The sequence below is a fragment of the Typopeltis vanoorti genome, chromosome 2 (genome assembly GCF_054136105.1).
Source record: "Typopeltis vanoorti isolate ZY-2024b chromosome 2, IOZ_Tvanoo_1.0, whole genome shotgun sequence".
In the NCBI taxonomy this organism is placed as follows: domain Eukaryota; kingdom Metazoa; phylum Arthropoda; class Arachnida; order Uropygi; family Thelyphonidae; genus Typopeltis; species Typopeltis vanoorti.
This window is the reverse complement of record NC_143550.1, coordinates 41,398,973-41,419,811: the sequence shown is the minus strand read 5'-3', so window position 1 is coordinate 41,419,811 and position 20,839 is coordinate 41,398,973. Positions and strand designations below refer to the sequence as shown.

General features: G+C 34.2%; 1 protein-coding gene across 1 annotated transcript in view; it reads left to right on the top strand.

Moving 5' to 3' along the window:
- The window catches only part of LOC150108959 (ATP-binding cassette sub-family G member 8), an 84,805-nt gene extending 64,679 nt beyond the window's left edge, over positions 1 to 20,126 (top strand). Inside the window, exons 3-10 of the mRNA XM_090404547.1 lie at positions 4,257 to 4,498; positions 7,815 to 7,932; positions 8,236 to 8,388; positions 10,347 to 10,463; positions 14,728 to 14,911; positions 17,904 to 18,112; positions 18,278 to 18,354; positions 19,035 to 20,126. Of these exons, the coding sequence (XP_090260673.1) occupies positions 4,257 to 4,498; positions 7,815 to 7,932; positions 8,236 to 8,388; positions 10,347 to 10,463; positions 14,728 to 14,911; positions 17,904 to 18,112; positions 18,278 to 18,354; positions 19,035 to 19,658 (1,724 nt within the window). The 3' untranslated portion in view covers positions 19,659 to 20,126. The remainder of the gene's footprint in view (positions 1 to 4,256; positions 4,499 to 7,814; positions 7,933 to 8,235; positions 8,389 to 10,346; positions 10,464 to 14,727; positions 14,912 to 17,903; positions 18,113 to 18,277; positions 18,355 to 19,034) is intronic.
- Positions 20,127 to 20,839: the final 713 nt, after the last annotated feature.

Below are 20,839 nucleotides of genomic sequence, written 5' to 3'. Positions count from 1 at the left end.
AATCCATTTCTGTCCGCCATCATCCCCAGATCCTTAGCCTCCTCAGTTTTCTGTAATCTTTTATCAATATGATACAAACTACATAATATTTTCATCCTGAAGTGGATAACCTTACATTTGCAACATTAAATTGACAATCATTATCCTTTGCTCACAATGCGAATTTATTTAAATCATCCTGAAAGATATCTACATCACCTTTTTCAACTATTGCCATCCCCAGTGTTGCATAGCAAATGAATATCTCCCTTAAATCTTTACTTTATATCATTAATATGCAAATTAGAGTGGTGACCCTAGTATGGAGCCCTGGAACCCTCTACTATTCACCCTCATACACCACCCACTGATTTGTTGTTGGCTCGCTCACATCCATACCACCAGCTTGCGTGTCCATTCCCTCCAAAACTTATAGAACTGCGTTCCGTGCAGTATTCTGTCAAGTGCTTTGCAAAGTCCAGCATCAATTCCGCTGCTACTTTATTTAAAATAATAAATAAATAAAAACACAGAAATAAAATACTAATACAAGATTTAACTTTTACAAAGCCATGTTGCCCACTACAGAGTATCATATTCATATCTACGCATTCCTAGGTATTATTTTCAACCAACTTTTCCAATACTTTAACCACTACTCCAGAGATATTAATTGGTCTGTAATTTTCTTCTGACTTGCAGCCACCTTTATGTAATGGAACTATCCAACTATCTTACCCTCTTTCTACTCCCTTGGAACCTTGCCAGAGCTGATATTTTCAATATGCTGAGCACCTCCAGTTCGTCTTGGTTCTCCCATGAGCCTCTGTCACATCAGCAACCCTGTAGTATCTCCGCCTGGATGATATACCCTTGCAAAGTGTATATCTTAGTAGCTCAACTATTGCATCTGCTTCTGTCGCTTTAGTACCATCAGCACTGTCATCTTATTACATAGCGAAAAAATTAAGATAAACTAGCAGGAACTACTGCAGATTATGCTAATAAAGGAGAAAATATCATTTTCAGTAATTATAGCATATCGTGTATATTAATTAGTACCTAACTACCAGTGCCACGGTTAACCTTTCTAATGTGTCCAACATCTGATTACCATATATATGTCTGCTTATAAGACAATATTTGAAGTTAAAAAAAATTCCTGAAGCAAGGGATAATCTTCTACTAGTTTAGAAATATTCTTGTGACCATAGGTGGATCAAGTTAATTGGGCAAGTTATCTTAGTGAATCTCCTCGACTTAATAAAACTTGCTAAGATATCTTCTTAGCTTAACAGCTTAGTCCTATCTCCACCTGTGTCACATAAGAATCCTTCATCTTTCAGCTGATGCGTGCACTATTTTTTATATAATCTGAATTTAGTCACCATCCTTCAGATCAGTCATTTCAAATTCAGAATAGCAAAACCATCGATCCCACTATTTAGCGTAATGAGTAGCATAATATGGCATTCGTAATTAACATGATTTCAACGAGGCTGAATTAACCTTTTCATATAAACAGTCAAGTTGGTCATCTAGTTTAAATAAAATAAAAATCCAGCATTAAAGTACTGTATGTAATTGATACAGAAAAATAAGTTTGTTGTCCTTAACTGTTTCTGAACTAACCAAATGAAGACCTATTAGACCATATATACTGCCCTTCAGTTAAAGAGGTGATGATGGATGCATAATGTTAATATCTAGTGAATACAATGTACTTAAACTGAGAGAGAAATTTGAATAACAATCATTGTGCGAATGGTTTCAATTAACAAATTCTTAATTTGCTGTTTGCCTTCTTAAATTCGTATTTTCTATTGTAGATGTAAGAAAATAAATTATGCAGGTGGTTTTCTAACAAATTGAATCAAGAGGAATTCATTTTAACTAGTTTACGTTTCACCTGATAAGCATTTTTTATTTAATTGGAGAAGTACATAAAATCCTGGAATGTATGAATAAAGTGAGTAATTAACATCTATTGATTATTTCTGTTCGATATTATTCCATATAAATATAAACACTTTGATTATCCTTTCTAAGAGATTTCGATGTGGTATTTTTCGTGTTATATGTAATTTTGTAACACTTACGTGTTGCCAGTCAAACTGAGGGGGGGGATGGAAAAAACTTCATTGGAAAACGAACTAATTTGCATTCATATATTGCGATGTCGACATAATTCATTTCCAACTTTTCACAAAGGACAACATTAGATGGCTTAGTCAAAGAGCGAATATATAGATAATCTAGATGATAAACGATTATCAGTAATCGTGATTTTCACAGCGCATTCTATTCAGTTTTGAACAGAATTAATCAAATTTTATTCGCTTAAATAAATGATCAGAAGTTTGAATATAAATTCAAACTTATTTCAGTGTGTTTAATATGAATTGCATTTATATTTCATATCCTTAAATCACTTTTATAGCCCTATGATTTGGAGATTATCAAATTACGGTTTAAATTCTTTGGACTTCGTAACTATTTGTGATTTCTTCAGCATTTTAAATGTATTCCTTCTCCTAATTTCTTCCACGGTCCAAGTATTGATTTGTTTTTTTATTTTTGAACGGATGTTTTATATTATCAGGAAATGGGGTTGTAATGCAGTGTATTAAAAGTGAGAAAAACAGTGAGAACGACATCAAGAAGATTAATTCAGACACTGTCTAAAATTAGATTCTGAAATTTGTCATTAAATACCTTTAAGAATAAATGTATTGCAAATTAAAGTAAATCCATTGGGACAGTTGTGATTTTTCATAAAATCGAACTGTATAAATTCGGGTAATTTAAGTCGGTATTTGCATTGAGTTATCAACTGATGTAGGAACTATTTGCAATGATTGGAGATGTCAAACTCTTGTTATTCCTCATGACTGATATTAGAATATTTTATTGAGTCAGTAAATTACTACAGATTAGTTATATTTACAAAGTCAAATTTATAAATAGAAGCAAAAGTTAAAATATTCTCATGTTAGGATCTGTAAATGTTACGCAGAGAGGTTTCAAATTCTACAGGAAATATTCACTGCTATTAATACAAGTACACGGGTAACCCAGCAATGCTTATTCTTTATATGTAATCCAGTAATCTCTTGCATTTTTTTTGTGGATAACATGAGTTGTACCTTTTCTTGAGTCAAAGGAATTTGCCAATAGCTAATCACTTTACATGAACTTAGTTTCAAATTTCAATGGCGTTTCTAAGGTTATGTGATCTCAATCTTTAGATTATCAACTTTAAAATGTTCATAATATGTATTTTGAACTACAATCAGATTAGTATTAGATCATTACTGCCCTTAAATTTGCAACTTTTGCATTAGGATAGGATTATACCTATTTCATGGTGCAATTCTTAATAGTAACGAAGTTCATTTATTTTATTTTTTTAAATAAAATGTTATATTTAAACTATCCTTTATTTTTTTTATAAACTAACCTTTATTACTTTATTTTCACGCAATTTATGAAATATATTGGTGACGGTGGTGAGCGGTAGATGGCGTTGTTAGTAGCGTCGTATTTGAAGGATTAAGTGAGACGAGTTGTAGTGGAATAGTGTGCAGTCTCACTTTGATTCCTCGGAAGTGTCACGTAATAAATGTAATAGTAATAAATTTGTTAGAGAAAATAGTGATTGTTTATGTACTATAAATCATGAACGTTCAAGGTTCATCCTTTAAATAAACGGTCTCAAAATTCAATATTCCGACTTGATTATGGCTAGTGGCGCCATCTCGTAGACGACAATTGAACTTCTAGTAATATTTGTTTGCAAATACAAGCCACCTGCACTAAGTTACTAAATTAATGTACAAAAATTAATTTTTATTGTATTTATTAATATTATGTATATTCGCCTATCGCAAAATTACTTATTAAAAAAACTGCAAGCATTCTTCACTCGGGAAGCGTGGATAATTCATATCGTTTCCCGAGCACGAAATAAGTAGTTACAGCGCAATGTGGCCTATTTGGGTGGCTGGATTACAGGAAAATAGTGCTCAGATGTGGACAAAAATACAAATGTTTGACTTTCCTGAGAATGACAATTCAATAACAGAAAGCAGATATATGGGATTCCAGCTTGGATGACTCTTATTTTTGTTTAAATGCATTTTTTTTATGCGCAAAAAATTATTACGGAAATGATAGTTGTTTTCATTTATATGAAAAAATAGCAGCAATAGTGTCGTATTTATTTTCGACTAAGAACTTTTTTTTCCCTCCAATTTTTCAAATTTTCTTTCTTTCAGAACGTGAAGGAACTGCCTTACTGGACATCTTAGCCAATCGTCATCGAAAATGGCGTTGCCGTCTTCGAGGAGACTTTGTCGTCAATGGATTATTTATGACTCCCAGATCACTGGAGCGGTGCGTTGCTTACGTTCAACGGTATCCTGACTTCACTCCGGACATGAGCGTGCGACAAACTCTTCTTTTCACGTCCCTTCTTCGAGAACCACAAAATCATCGCGGATTCGACACGAAAAGTAGGGTAAGATACGAAACATTTATTTCCGAATTTTTTCAACAGTGAGTGTGTACGAGATGGCCACGTATAAATCTGAAAGAAGCTAATGGAATACTTAAAATAAAAATAAAAAAAAGTCAAACCAAATGCACTTGGCACTAATAAACGCTTCGGTGGCATTAGCCAATAAAGCCTTTTATTATGCCAGCCTGACTGGCGGAGTGGCTAGCGTATCCGCTCTCCAACCAAAAGGCTGTGGTTTCGAATCCCGCCGTGGGCTTGGATGTTTGTGATTGTCTTTGGAAATATAATACTAGTGGTGGTCGGCGGTAGATGGCGTTGATGTCAGTTGGTGGATTGAGTTGTGGAGACAGTTGTAGAGCAGGTACCCTCCCTTGATGAGTCTTTGGACTCCATGGAGGTGTCAAATAATAATAATAAAGCCTTTTATTGACTGGATGAAAAGGCTTGACTGTCGAATTATGTCGTCGAAAAGATTATTTGAAGATAGTCTCCTTCTGCATGAAGTCTCAGAATCAGCTGTAAGTCATTGAGAGAGACCGATTGATCTTGATTAGAAAGTCCAAATTTTCTGCTCTACTTATAGCAAATAAAAAGAATTATTCACTGAATTTCTGAAGAAGATTGCGATAATTGAAATCTTATATCAATAAGTGTTGGTAGCGAGGATAATTTGTGAACTCTTATTTGATACGAGATTTCGATTTATTTCAGTCTTCTTCAGAGATGCAATAAAGGTGACTGACAGATCATGCAAGAATTGTTAAGCGGTATTGTAAGCTTAAAATAAATGCCTCTGACAGAGGTGTAGTGAGGCTATGGCCAATGTGGCCCCAGCCATAGGCGCAAAAATTAAGATTTTTAAAGGTTTTTTTTTTTTTTAGAACGGCGCAATTTTCTTTCCTGGTCATAGGCGCCAAAATTTCTCACGACGTCTCTGCCTCTGAGCTACCCTCCCAACAAGAAGTGTTTACGAAGTCTGTCCATATTTGATCGAATTCTTTAGTATAATCTTGCGACAAAAGGTTGGAAATGTTGGTCACATTATAAGAGAACAAATTACCTTTTTGCAATGACTCGTACAACTATCCATCCACAGCGAGACCGGTTGCTATTCAAGACAACAGTGATTTCCTTTTTATACTCCTTCTGGAGCTTTTACTTTCGAACTTCTTTAAAATAACTTTTAAATTTATTGGGAAGTATTCACGAAATCCGTCCCTTGGTAGACTATATGCCAATCTCTGGATTTTATTTATTTATTTTTTTTTTCTGTTGGCTCTCTAGAAAGTTCAAAAGAAAAAAAAAACTGTTCATTTGGCTTCTCCTAAAACCAACAAGACCGATTAAGTTTAGCAGGAAGGAAATTAATCTTCCCCACAACTTTTTCTGTAGAGAACGTATTTTTAGGTGAATTTTTATGCGCAAGGATACGGACAGACAAAAAAAAAAAAAAAAATCGATGGCAGAAATTACAGGAAAAAGTATACAGATGTTTGCTCTCAGTTATATTCCAGTTAATTACGATCTGGTTTTATTAGTTTTTGCTTCGAGATTTTCTCATTTTACAGTACATCCTTCCTTTGGATTGTTTGCTTTATACTATACAATGCTTTCGACATATTATTGCTTGAGTTAGTTTTGGGTAAGCATAATATTTAACTAAAGAGAAACAAGTCTACGATTTATCTATTGTTCTTGTGATTATAAGCGAACTTAAATATGAAATGGTGGAACAACTTCTTCTTGAAGTAAACATAATATTCTCAGCCATTCAGAAGTTCAAAAAAAAAAAAAATCGCTTTTAAATCGGAATTTTATCACTTGGTTTAGCTTCAGTAACACAAATTATTTCTGGTTGTCATTAAAACGGGGGGGGGGAAGCAAACTTGATTTATTTCATCAAAAATGTTTATTTTGCGAATAACTAGCAAGAGAACCAACAGATTAACTCTAACTTGAAGCCATAAACAGTTCAAAATAAGGAAACCAGAGGAGATATTTTAGCATGCATGAAGTCTTAAATGTCACGTATTAAAGAAAATGTCTTCACTATTGTAAGAAAGTTAATTTTTGAAATTTTCAAAGCCACGATTAATGACAATTCGGAACTAAATAATCCCACATAATATTAGTGTTATCCTTTATTTATTAAGGGATGTACATCTTTCTTAGATTTCATCCTAATAGGAAGACACTTCAAGACATAAATACCGATTAGAATTTCAACTCCTCCTTAACAAGGAAGCTTTGAAAGAGAAATGGTTGGAAACTCTCCATTTTACTATAGAAAACTCCATAGTAATAAGTAGACTCACTGGAAAAGTTCTGACCAACATTCTTTGGCAGCTGTGTTCATGCAGATTTCGTCGAATCTCTCAAACATTAATTTTTTTTTTAATTGTTTAAAATTTTAAATAGATGGCGTTGTGTGTTGATGGTAGTATTAGTTGGAGGATTAAGCAGGAGAGTTATATAGTGCAGTAGTGTGTGCTATCCCAAGATGTCCTTGGAGGTGTCAGGTAATAAGTTTTCTCGGCTTGTTTTTGTTTTGCTTTGTCGTTTGTTTCTGAACTGAAACAAATGCAATTTGATTGAAGACAAATAACAATGAATGTATAAGGATATTGCTTCATAATATGCAACCTTTCTTTAGCGTTCACAACCTCCAAGTAGCGAACTTGAATACCATATAAAGTATTTATTCTGTTGCTTTATTTTTTATTCATAATCACAAATGAATCTTATACTGAGTTTCCTTATATGAAAATAAACTACGCAATTGTGTAACGAGGATACAGATCAGCAAAGCCGAAAAGATGCTTGCATTTTTGAAAACACTTTTTTTTTGCTATTCATTGGCAATATTAACTGAAATTAAGTTTTATTATATTAAATAGTGTTGACGAAGCACTTTTGCGTTGTACAATGAATCATAACTCGCAGTCAAAAACTGCATTAAGATTTTTCCTCCTTTTTCTATTTATTACGCGTGGCAGTGCTCCTCCATTTGAGTTGTAATAATAAATTACAATTAAATACGACAGTGTGTTGTGCATGCTGTTTTAAGTATGAAATTTCTTAAGACTTATTTCAGGGAAATGAAAAGATTATTTTATTTTATTTATTTATTTATTTATTTTATTTTTTTTTTTTTTTGACTAAACCTAAATTTTATCATCATGACAAACATTGCTTACTGTTAAATAATATATTGCCATCTTTCAAGTTAAAAAAAAAAAAAAAAAAAAAAGAAGAAGAAGAAAATAGCGTGATAACACTAAACTCATTTGCTAATGTCTTTCCTTTCCTTTCTTAGATTAATGCTCTACTGGAAGATTTAGGCTTGGGTCAAGTTAAACATACTCGAGTGCGTGACCTTACGGAATCGGAAAAACGACGTCTTAATGTCGCATGCCAATTACTGCTGGACACAGGTAAGTCTCGATTGAAGACTGCAAATACCCATGTGACTATACGGATTTGCGTGCTAAACCGTAATGAGTTTTTAGAGAATCTTTTAACTTTGTTCCGTTCTGTCGTTCCACTTACTCAAAGATAATTGAAAACATCTTTACGTGGTAGCGGATTTTCTTCACAAAATCTGCTATATTCATATAACGATTCGAATCGTCTTTATTCCTTATTATAACAAACATGTTAGTGAAACTGATTTTTTTATTAAATCATGATTCAACTAGAAAGTATTTAGTTCTTTAATAATTCGATTTTTCTTGCAGACATTGTACTTCTCGACCAGCCTACGAAAGGAATGGATATATTCGATACGTTTTTCCTTGTAGAATACCTTCGGCAGTGGGCTGCTAGAGGTCGCATTGTTATCATGACCATCCATCCTCCAACCTATGAAATATTCACAATGATATCGAGAGGTAACCATTTTTGTAATTCATAACTCTAGAACTTACAGGAGCTTAATTTATCCAGTTAAATAGGAAATGTATACTTTATGAAGGTATTGGTGTCTGTAAACTTCACTATTGTTTTTACAATCAAAATTTTGAAACAACCAAAGATATACGAAAAACCTTATTTTAATTTTAAGAGTGGCAAGAAAAAAAAATAAAAAATAAGACTATGGTAAGTTGGTACCGAGAGGGAACCGATAATGTACCACTTTATTACAAGACAATTCATTTATGATAATGAATATTAGGGTTCTTGATCCACAATCTAATCTTGTTTGCATCCTTCACCTCTGGACAATCCTTCTTGGAAAGGTTAAGAAACTAGCTTACGTCCTTGACTTTTCCAGAGATTTCATGTGATTGCGAGTACCTTCTGGGCAAGCAGCTAACTTTGTGATCTTCCTTCTGTTTTTAAGTGGCTGGATAGATAGTCTCTTTTGGCTGTTGACGGAGACTTACTATCGAATTAACTTATTAAACAGGTTTCATTCTGTATTAATGATCTTTTCTCATCAATGGTAAAACCTCTTCATAATTTTGCTGGTGCAACCGTAGCGTAGTTGCGAAAGCGATGCTTTTTTCCCTTGTGTTGGAAAGACCTGGGTTTGAATCATGTCTAGGACTCGAATCTTTAAGGATTTTTCTAATAGCTAGATCGTCCGGAGAGCACACGTAATTAACAATTTCATTCCACTTCATCTGTGACGATTCCATTCCATCGAAACTTCGCTTGCAATTTTTTGCCCAAGGATTACAAGCTCGGTATTGAAGATAACACATTTAACCAAACATCTCAATCTAGAGATGTTCTAGTTTTGCTATAAAATATGTTAAATATTTTCAGGACTATCTGAAGCGGCTGAATTCCAAATAGAAAATCTATCCTGATATTAATCTTTAAACCCACAACGTTCCCAAGAATGTTCTTAAGTTAACTAGGATGGTCGGATGATTTTTAGTACTAGATGTTCATTTGACAGCTTCTCAAAATGCTGTTGCTAGATGCGTTGATAAAAAGGGAATGCTTAGTTCTGAATCTGTTATATATGAATCGTAAATCAAAACATAACACTCAATGACGAATATGCTAGCAATGCAGGAAAAAAAAACAGGTGAGATTAAGATTGTGGACTTTCTAGTTAGTGTCAAAAATTAGTATTAGAAATGTTCTGTTAAACATGTTGCTTACAGTAATTCTTCCGTTGTTTGTTTCAGTATCAATTTCTCATTTGAAAGATTATTTTATAATAGGTAAGTCGCTCAAAAAACATTCAACATATTGGAGATGATACATTTTGAATAGAAGCAAAAAAAAAAAAAAAAGAAAGAAAGAAAAAAGAAACATCGATTTAGTAAAAATTCTTGCCCAAAATTACATTTTATAATTGGAAAGTGTACATGAACAATTCAAATTAGAACAGCAACCTGAAAAAATTTCGTGAATTTGTCAAAAGTGATCTGTGAGTACTCCTACTCAAGACTTAATCTTGGAAAAACAATAAGTTCTATTCCTATCAACAGCAGAGATACTACTAAATCTCCTTCAAAGGTTTCTTCATATTTAGTCAGAATTTCATGATTGGTTTCACAAATATTGTTATTTCTGTAGCAAATATTTTTAACACAACTAATATGGGCAATCTACTGCTGTGTTATCAGTTTATTTATTGCAATTCATGGACAAAGCAAGGTTTCGCTTGCTTTGCACACAATTTCTGCGTTCACCTAGTAACTACGTGAATGTTGTTTTACTAGCATTTATCTAGAAAATGCAGCTTCAGATTCTATACAACTTCGAAATTGATTTGTATTGAAGTGGTACGTATTTCTTTCTTTCTACGGCAATAAAATTGTGAATTTTGATATGATATATTTAAAACTCTGCTTTTTATATATATTTTAACAAATATTTTACTCAACAGTGGTACTCATTTCAACTGGACGTATGCTGTATGTGGGAAAGAGGAGAGATATGCTGCCATATTTCGCCTACATTGATTTTCCCTGTCCTGCTTATAAAAATCCGTCAGATTACTACAGTAAGTGTTACAAAAATGTGTGACAAATGGAATTAATTCCATAAAAACAAGTAAATTTTTGTATTGACTTCTGATTACTTTACGAACTAGAAGCAAATTTTGTTTTGATGTGCATAAATACTCCTTTCAATAAATTACGTATTAAAATAAATTTAGAAATGAACAAGGAAATATACCTCCTACCGGAAACTAGGATTTTACCACCCTCAAACATAGACAAAACCAGCCAGAATACACAACAGGTAAAACATTTGAGATTGATTTTTGTAGTGTGTAAGACCTGTTGTGATGAGTCATGGGACTCTATGCAGGTGCTGTGGACATTCGCTTCTAATATTTCTCTAAGTATTCAATGTTTCAAATAGAAGGAATTTAAAACAAGTTCCACGAATGAAATACTCATAATTTTCTTCAGGTCTACGAAGAACTAAACTTGCAGCAGAATAGTAAACAATTATCACACGTTTGAAATCGAAAATGCAAATGTTTTGATAATGACGATGTCTGTTGTTAGCGAAACAGGAGTCTGGTGTTCATCCAAAATCAAGGAGCGGTTTTGATTAATTTTATACTTCATTAATATATGCTAGTGGTAAGGAGTTATTTAAATTATCCAATACTTCCACAAGAAGTTCAATGTTTATTGTAAGAATCCCAAATTTTAGACCTCCAATGTCTGGGTTAATAATTTTTTATCCATTTTAAACTTTATAAATTGCTCACCTTGAATTCATTTTGGAAATTGCTATCACATAAAAATTTCAGGCAGTGAGAATTTTAATTCCCTAAATAAAAATGTAACTAAAGGAATATTCCAGTTCTTAAATGGTACACGCTTTAGACTGCCTCATAATAACAAAAATGTCAGTTAAGGTGGAGGGGAATTTATTATTATTAAGAGAGGCCTCCAAGGAATCGGACTCATCGAGGGAGACCACATACTATATCCAACAGCTGTCATACTTATGCTTGAATTCATTCACACACGCAACATCCAATGGCCACCCATTTCAATCACTCGCCACTCGGACAAAAATCTACCTGCTTCTTAGTGGAATTCATTCTTAGCTTCCAAGCATGTCCTTTCTCCACCCTCCATAAAATGAAAAATTCCATCAAGGGAAACCTTATGACCCTTTCAGAAATTTGTATGTCTCAATCATATCATCCTTCTTTCTCCTGTTTCCTAGTGTCTTCAGTCCACAAATTCTCAATCTGTCTTCATAATTAGTATTCCATAATCCTGATATATATATTAACACTCCTTTACACCCTTTCCACTGTACCAGAATCATCATGGAAACCAGGAGACCAGACCTGCACACAATAGCCCAATTAAGGTCTTATCAAGGCCTTGTAAAGAGGCAAAATAACATCCTTATCTTTACATGTCATAGTTTGTTTCAGCATGCATTTATCTTTTGAGTTGTATTTGCAATCTTTGCCACATAGCCTCTGATTTTAACTTCCTATCCACTAACTCTCCAAGATCCCTAGCCTCATCAGTTTCTTCAAGCATAATCCCACCAATATAATCTGACATTGGATATCTAATCACACCAAAGTGCATGTCCTAACATTTATAAAATTGAAATAACAGCTATTTTCCCATGCCCACAATTTTAGCCTATTGAAATCATTCTGCAAGTACTGTACTTGAATATCAGTCGCATTTCTGATTACCCTGCCTATCTTCGATCATCATCAGCCAGAGCTGTATGTCTCCTGTCAAATCTTTCCCCTTGTCCAACTCCAATGGCAATTATTATAGAATGTGGTCAAGTTGCTAAAACATGACCTTCCCTTAGTAAACCCATGTTGTTCATTTTAAAGAAACAAAATCTTCACCACCACTCCAGAGATACTGATTAGTCGATAGTTGAATACATCAGTCTTTGTACCACTCTTGAGCAATGGTGGTGCAAAAATACTTAAATAATTTAAGTATTTTTTTAAAATGCTTCCCATGCACTCCCAGTATCCTTTTCATCTAGCAACCAATCCACTTGACCGTAACAACACCCCACTCTGTATTTAATCTTGACCTCACACCAGATGGGTGTGAGGTCAAGCTCACTGCCACATGAAAAACTTATTAGTATTAGTCATAAGTCTCTACACTAATTGGATTCAAGTCATCCAATATTATTAGCAGTATGGCCCTCCTCTCCTATCCTTCCTAAAAATACTGTAACATATATACGCTCGATTCCAGTTCGTATGTCTAATTCTGATAGCCAGGTCTCACTGATGCCTGCAATCTGGGGTCCTAGCATGCTGACCAAGGCAGAAAAATCCAGTCCGTTGTTTATGATACTCCTAGCGTTCGTGTACAAACATAAGCTACCTGCATGTTGCTTTGTATACTCTTGTCTGTAATCTGTGGACAACTTTTAGATCTCTGTTATTCTCTAGTGTATTATCTATGCAGACATCTTTACACAAGTTTGATCAGTTGAACCATACAAACACAAAATCGAAATCGTTCTCTCCTCATTTTCATAATAATGCCCATTCCCATTAACTCAATTACATAACATTTTCACTCTTTCGTACAGATTCTCACCATTCCTCCCATCATAATTTAATTTTCCTGACTCTGTGTTAGGTCTCATATACAGGGTGTTTTCAAAAAGAATGACCCGATTTCAAATAATTAAATTTAACTAGACGCCATATTCTCATTAACTAAACGTAACGGTTATTTGGGAGCTAGTAGTGGCATCTAGCGGTCGTCATATCAAACTCTGGGCCAAGGCCGTTCACATGGTGCAAGTCATTCATTTGTGGTTCGTGGTTGCAGGGATATACAATTTTCAAATCGGGACATTCTTTTTGAAACACCCTGTACTTTATTAGTTTTTGAAGACTTTTGATACCAAACGCATTCAAGTGGAGGTCATCCCTCATAAGAGGGGAAAGCCTTTGTATACGTCCCTCGTATACAAATCCAATCTTCCCTCAAACTATATCCCAAAACTCTCATTCATTCCTTCTACACAGCCTACACATCGAATCTTTGTCATAGCTCTTCTTAATTCATTTTTATCATATCGAGGTAAAATACTGACTATTTTTACTCTTCTCTCTCGCCTCAAGCGATGTTCATTCAAACGTCGCTCGATTTTTCTGCAATTCGGTGTCACGTAGTAATAATAATAATTCCCGCGTCGCCTCTCAAATCTAATAATCTGCTTTAACGTCGCTATCCTGGAGGTTAATTCATTTTCTTAATCTCCTCACTATTTTCGACATACTCCTTAGTGGACAAGCCTTCTTATTCTCCACTTCGTTGCTCTTGTTCTTTTCTTCGTTTTCCTGCCATTTTAAACTATATTTAATATTACAATATAATTTAAAACGCTAAATACACTTAAAACACGAAATTCTACAAATACTATAAAGCACTATTTTTTTTTTTTTTCTAACGGGAAAAACAGTAAAACAGATGAGAATTGCCAATTTTACGAGAGTGCTAAATTGACCGACCAATCACAATGTAAACTTATTGAGATAATTTGATTTTTGCATTTTTTATAAATATCGTGATTATAATATCCAAACTCCCATATTTTGAAATTATATAATAAAGCAAGAGGATTTTGTTCGTATTTTATAATTATTCAAACAATTAAATGATATTTTAAAAATATCGATGTCATTCTGAAATTTAATTTTTGTAAGGGGGAAGTCTGATTTTGTGACTATCTTTTGCATCTAAAATCTCCTGCCTCTAAACGAAACATTTTTGAAAGACTTTGATTAATACCTTATGAATATCGCATATCTTGTAGATCACACTACTTGTCTTGATTTTGTATATAACTTTGTACCGCAAGGTGGCTTTCAGCTACACTTTTACTTCAATGAGTTGGCATAACGAGTATTTTTTTTTCTTTTAGCACTGACAATATTTTTAACATGTGGCGCCATCTTGTGAGAAACGTAACAATTTTTAAAACCAAAAAATGTTTTTTTTTTTTTTAAATGTTGCTTTAAGACTCTTTTAGCACTTACTATCCAACTACGTCCCACAACAACAAAAATCCTAGTGGTGTGCTTGCGCTGACAGTTTATGTCGTAATTAACACTAAGCTATTTGAAGGAATCTTAGAACTTGTGAGGAGTCCTAGAACTACTGAGATGTCAAAATAATACGTTTGGGGGTTTTTCTTATCAGTTAATGTAGTTTGTTTTTACACTTTCTACTGTTATTTTTTTCAAGTGTTTTAGTGTAAAAGATGTTTTTTTTTTAACATTACAGTGGATTTGGTCACGTTAGACAATCTGTCAGCTGAAGCCATGTTGGAATCGAGCCAGCGGGTAGAAAACTTGGTCGATATTTTCCGACGCCGTAGAGATATGCTCGCAGATCCTGGACCGCCTGGAATATTACCAGCTACCATTAAGAAAGCCAACATATTCACCCAAATCCTCACATTGTGGATGTAAGTAACCAATAAATATTCAACGAATATTTGCCAAAATAGGAAATCCATAAAAATGAGCAGCATTTAAAATCATGGCACCGCCTTCAAAATTTTTCGCTCGTGCCTCCCCGATTACACTAAAAATGCGGGAAAATATACTTTAAAAACAAAATTCTTATCTTAATCTCGAATAACAATTCAAGATGTATTAGCCAATCAGTGTTCTCAGTGTTCGGATTATATGAGGTGTTCCTGAAATGCTTAACCCATCCTCGTTTATAAAAGTATACTCTTCAATCCTTGTCAGATCCATAAGGTCAGACTCTCCTAATTAATAGCAAACGAGCAAATTCTGTGAAGAGAGAAGATTGGCTCACTACCTTGTTAAGAGTAGATGAAACGTTGAAACACTGTCACTATTAACACTGAAGCTTTGAGCACTGACAATACTACCAAAATTTTATCAGGATGAGTTGCTCAGATGTTATGAAAGAGCAAGTCATCGAGTCTGTCTTGATGCAGGTGTGCTGGATAACTTCAAGAAAGGCTATGCATGAAGGTAGTCACTCTTTGGGGGATTAGAGGCAAAAAGGATTATATACGGGAAGTGAGGCAATGTGGGAAGAGATTTCTGCAGAATACAAATAAATAAGATATAGGGAAATTAATAAGAAAAATACAGCTACAACGATGCAAGGTGGGCAGAGCATTTTGATAATTTTTACCCCTTTAAAACAATCCTGACAACTTTCTTTAGTGAATAGAGTTTAACTTCTCAATTTGATTTTAGTCCCATTACACCGCATAAGGTTAGACTGGTGAGAGTATAGCGACTTGATTGAGATGCTGAACATTTTTTGTCAGTGTTTAAATTCCCAAAGTTATCCAGCACACCAAATAGTATGATAGTGCCCATTTTTAAAAAAAGAAGATTGCACATTGGGAGAGTTGTAGGGAATTATCTATTTCATATAACGTTCTCTGTATTTTTATATTCAACAGGATAAAGATCCTGTTGGCAAGCAACTTAGAGATAGCAAAATTGATTTTCAGAAGAAGGGGATGAAGCCTTAAAATACCAAATATTTTCACTGAAGCACATCCTTGTAGAGTTTTGGAAACCTGATCATGTTTTTTGCAGTGGCAAATTCTCCATGCTTGCTGCGAAAGCTCATTAATTGAGAAAGAAGTAATATTTATTTGTTAATAAATGCATTTATAAGCATTCCATTTAGGCTTTTATTTTTGTAGACAGAAGACGTCTTAAGCTTGCGCGACAATAATTGAGCTTTGCGTTGTGTATCGAAGGCCGATGCTTGCTCGTCTAGTCAAAGCTACCTTGGCTTGCTCGGTTGTAGGAGCTTCCAGGTCCTCTCAGCAGCACTGCGATTTCATGCGCGCATAGCCATTTCACGTCGTTTCACTCTGTTGCTTAAACGCAGGCCATACGCTTGGCAGTTGTGTCAACGTAGCTCTAGCCAGTGAGCTTCAGCCAGCCTTTACAAATGTGCTTGGGAAAATTAAGTTACAACCAACTTTTTATGACGATGTTATTGACCAGTTGATAAAGAACCGTAGGGTAGAATTTGTATTCAAGTAGTTAAATTGAAAAAGATGAATATCATTTGTAAAATAAATGTTGTATTTGTATGATTAAATGTACTAGGATATGATTATCATTATGAAGAAAACGAAGGTAATGAAACCAATTAATAAAGATAAATGTCCTTAAGCAATGCGCTACAATGCAAGTGTCTCACTTCAGTTAGCTTGGCAGTTGTGTAAATGATATTGGTGAGATGAAGAATGAAGTGGATCGAAGATTAGGAATGGCAAAGATGTGCAAGATACATCTTTCTCTCTTCTGGGCATATATCTTGTAAAACAGAGGGATTATCAGCAATGTTGGACTTGCTTTTAGCATCTACAACTATCCAAAAAGACTACTGGTATTTATTACATACAGAGAGACACATGATGTATAACTTCAGTTGCTCCAAGGCCGACATTTAAGGTTTCTGCCTTAAACACACACAAGCTAACCAGCAACTCACAAGAAGCACCTCATGTGGAGCTTATGCAGAAAACTACAAAGAAGGATCTCCCTTAAATATCACAAAGAATTATAGCTTAAATTCATCGAAGTTTTGAACCCATCTGATACCTTTCTGGATTAGAGAAGATGGTGTACTTCACGCATCTTAATTATTCTCAATTGTAATGTTTCCTTTGTTACAAAAAAGACAGCGTATCAGTCTTTATTTGCTTGTCCCATTTTTGTTTTAATAATCTTTCTTTTATATATAGTAACATGAATATATTGCTGTTTTTTTCCAGTTATCTGAATGTATATTTTGCGAAAACACACTGATAGTTGGAGAAAATGGTATTATCTTCTTCTTCCAGTTCATTTCCTATCTAATAACTTATTGTTCTAGCATCCTTCGTATAGCTTGTAATAAATGGAACTGGATATTTTCATCATACACCATTTTCCTCCAACCATCTTATGTTGTATTTCGTCTTCGTTTACTAAATCAATTGAAAGATTCTGTGAGATACACTGGTTCATGGTACACAGTGAGGCAATACGAGTGGAGATCTAGCCGTCGACAATACTGTTTTTGAAGAGGTCTTTTAATTACTTTAATATTATAAACATTCTGATCCGCTTATGATTACGCGCGTACAGCAAAGTAATGTTACCAAATAATTTGCATAGAAGGCATACTTTGCTTTTCTGTACATCTATAGTACAGTTGACCTTTGTCTTCCGATTTGTTTTGCGTCTTGGTTCGCTGATTAAATAGACAAATATTGGCTTTTTACAGAAATTATTCAGTCCATTTATTCCCTGCACTTGATCCCCACTTATGAAATTTTTAATATCTGGTTTTGAATTATTTTTTTTTAACCACTTTAACTAAAACTTCAAAAACTGCTAAATTAGTTCACTGTGAATTCTTATTTGTACCACTTTTTGTAAATGTTTGATTTACTTTATTTGCAGACGTGTTCTCATTTACATGTTTCCTTTCAACGTTGTCAACTTCTGTCGTGATGTCTTCTTATCGGCGCTCATGTCCGTGTGTGTGGGCGCCATCTACTGGAATGTGCGTGTTGGTCGTGAACAGGCACACATTGAAGATCGCTTTGGTTTCTATTACGTCATGATGTCCTTAGCTCTTTGGCCTCTGTTACTCAACTCGATAAGCTATGGTAAGTATCCTTCACAAGCAACCACTTCTAAGTTGCTACTTCTCATCTTGTGACAGAGAAACGTTCAGTTAGATTGAAATTTAATTTTACTGATTTGTTTATATATATATACTACAATATATAAAGTAGTTGTCAAACTCGGTCTTATTTTATTATTTCTTCCAGTGTGGCGAGAGAAAGCTACAGTTGCCAGAGATACGCGAGAAAGGCTATATGGGAAAATTACTTATATTCTGTGCAAGGTATGCTATGTTCTGTGAAATATTTTTTTTATCGAGGCTATTTAGAATATTAATGTATTTTATGAAAAAAAAAAAAAAAAAGAGGGATCAACATTTTTTTTAAAAAAGCTTCGGTTCGTTGAGTAATAAAATAAATATCAGCTTCAGCCTCATCATACAACAGTTCCCGCAATATTCCATATCATACAACACTCGCATTTCATCCCTGTCATTGCCTGTAGTTAATTTTCACAGAATTCTTCGATGAACAGAAGATAAAGGCTGTTAAAGCATTGAATTATCATATTACACGTATTCGTTCACATTCTAAGAACACGTAGGTTGTCTTGTTTTCATTTTCAATGTGTGAAGGTATGACTCAGAATTATCCTATAAAACTAGAGCTGTTTTCTATGACATTCATTATAGAACTAATTTATTAGTAGTAGTAAGAAAAATAATGAAATAAACGTTTAAAAAGCCTTCTGGCTCTTTTTTTTTTTTTATTTCTATATTAGGATGACTGTATCACAAACTATTTGTATACATGTTTGGCAGAGTCGCAATCATGTCTTATTTAATTTTAACAAAAAATATTCACTGTTTATTTTTTTATATTAAAGTAACGATCTTAATATGATAACTATACTTCTAAAACTTAACCTTCTCTGTACATAGTTAATATTTTTCTCTCCTTTCAGCTCACCTATAGTCTTCCGGTGGCAGCAGCTGTTTGTGTTGCGTATGCAGTACCCGCCTATTCGATGGCTGGTCTTCAGAATACCTCCAGAGTCGGACCTTTTGGAATCTATTTAGGCTATATGTTGCTGTTTCTGTTAACCTTAAGAATGCTAGCTCTGGCTTTCACCTGGGCATGTTCATCCCGTCACGTAGCGGCAGCATGGACCGGATTTATATTTACTTTCATTGCCATCGCAGCAGGCTACACCGTCCATGTTTGGGACTTGTCTCTTGTCCTCTCCTGGTGCCAATGGGCTTCACCCATGCGGTGGATGATGAGTCAAATCTTGAAATCGGAATTCGGCATGACAAACGTCAATGGCATAGATGATTATCGTTATCTGTGTAGCTACAATCCCGTACTTAAACAAGAAACGAGCACTTTATTATTGAAAGCTGAATGCGGTCTCGCAAGCGATCCCCAGATACTTAATTTTCATGGTTTCAGCAGCACGTGGCCTGTGTACAAGCCCATCGTGATTGTACTTGGTTTCCATGGAGCTTGTTTCCTTCTAGCCTTATTGTTATTTCTGTTGGTACCACAACGCCAAAGGTCCAGAAGAAATAGCCATCCAGTAAATTGATAAGTGAAAAAGTGCTAACTTACTCTAAATGACATGCGCCAGACTTTTATCAATGGAATGAATCCATTTTTTTTTAAACTACTACTCCTTTGCATTGTGGACAGTAACTGTTTTAATTATTGTTTAGAAACGTTTGAAGAAATCTTTGCAAATGTACATAAACCTGATGAAAAAAACAAAGCATATGTTGATGGCGCCATCTGTTAGTAGTAACTTCAGTTACTATGACATCTGTGCATTTACATTTCTGCCGTGCCAAAAACCTATGTGCAAATATGAGATTGTGGTGAGGGTGGGCGAGTTCTATATATGCAATGTTTTTGTTGTTGTTTTAAAAAAAAAAAAAATTACTTCAAGGAAGCTTTAAGTGTGCTGTTACTAACTTTATTTTTATACTCGATATGACATTGGAGAACTTTGTAACAATTCCTTTATGATGTAAATAAAGGTGAAATTATATTTGTAATATCTGAGCAATTTATCCTTGTTAGCGGTAGGTACTTTGAGACTATGAACTCTAAAAAAAAAAAGTAATTGAATTCATTACAAAAAATGAAGGGACCTGATGTAAGAGCTTAATGGGTTTAAGTATATGGAAAACAGTACGCTAACGTGATCTCCCCCACGCCCTCTTGTCACGAAACATCGAATGGGAAGTTTATCTAGAGTTTAAAAAAAAAAAGCTAAACTATAATCAGTTGAGTAAGCTTCACATTTTTAAACTTCTGCTGCAGACACTCTTGGGACAAACTCACGGAGTCTGTGGGGGAGACACTACTACCTGATCTCTTAACCCTGTTCTGACAGATACAAATTGTTTAATATAAATATTCTTACACATATCCAGTGTTGTATAGCTTGGAGTAGCTGCGCATGCATATATTACGAGTGATATTCCACACTGTTTATGATGTCAGTTTTGGTTTAACGTGTTATGTAAAGTTGTGATATTTCGTAGTGAATTGTATCTAAGAGATACCGTGACCTCCGATGTCAGTAGAGTATTGGTTTAGTTTTTTTTTTTTTTTTTTAATTTACCGTTGAAAATAGCTGGAAAAATATACCGATTGGATAAGCCATCACATGTTGAAAAGATTCAGTGATTTTGTTACTCGAGTCTGATGAAAATGATAGAGTAGAATGCGAAGTGAAAGTGTTATTTAATAGTAAATTGTATCTGA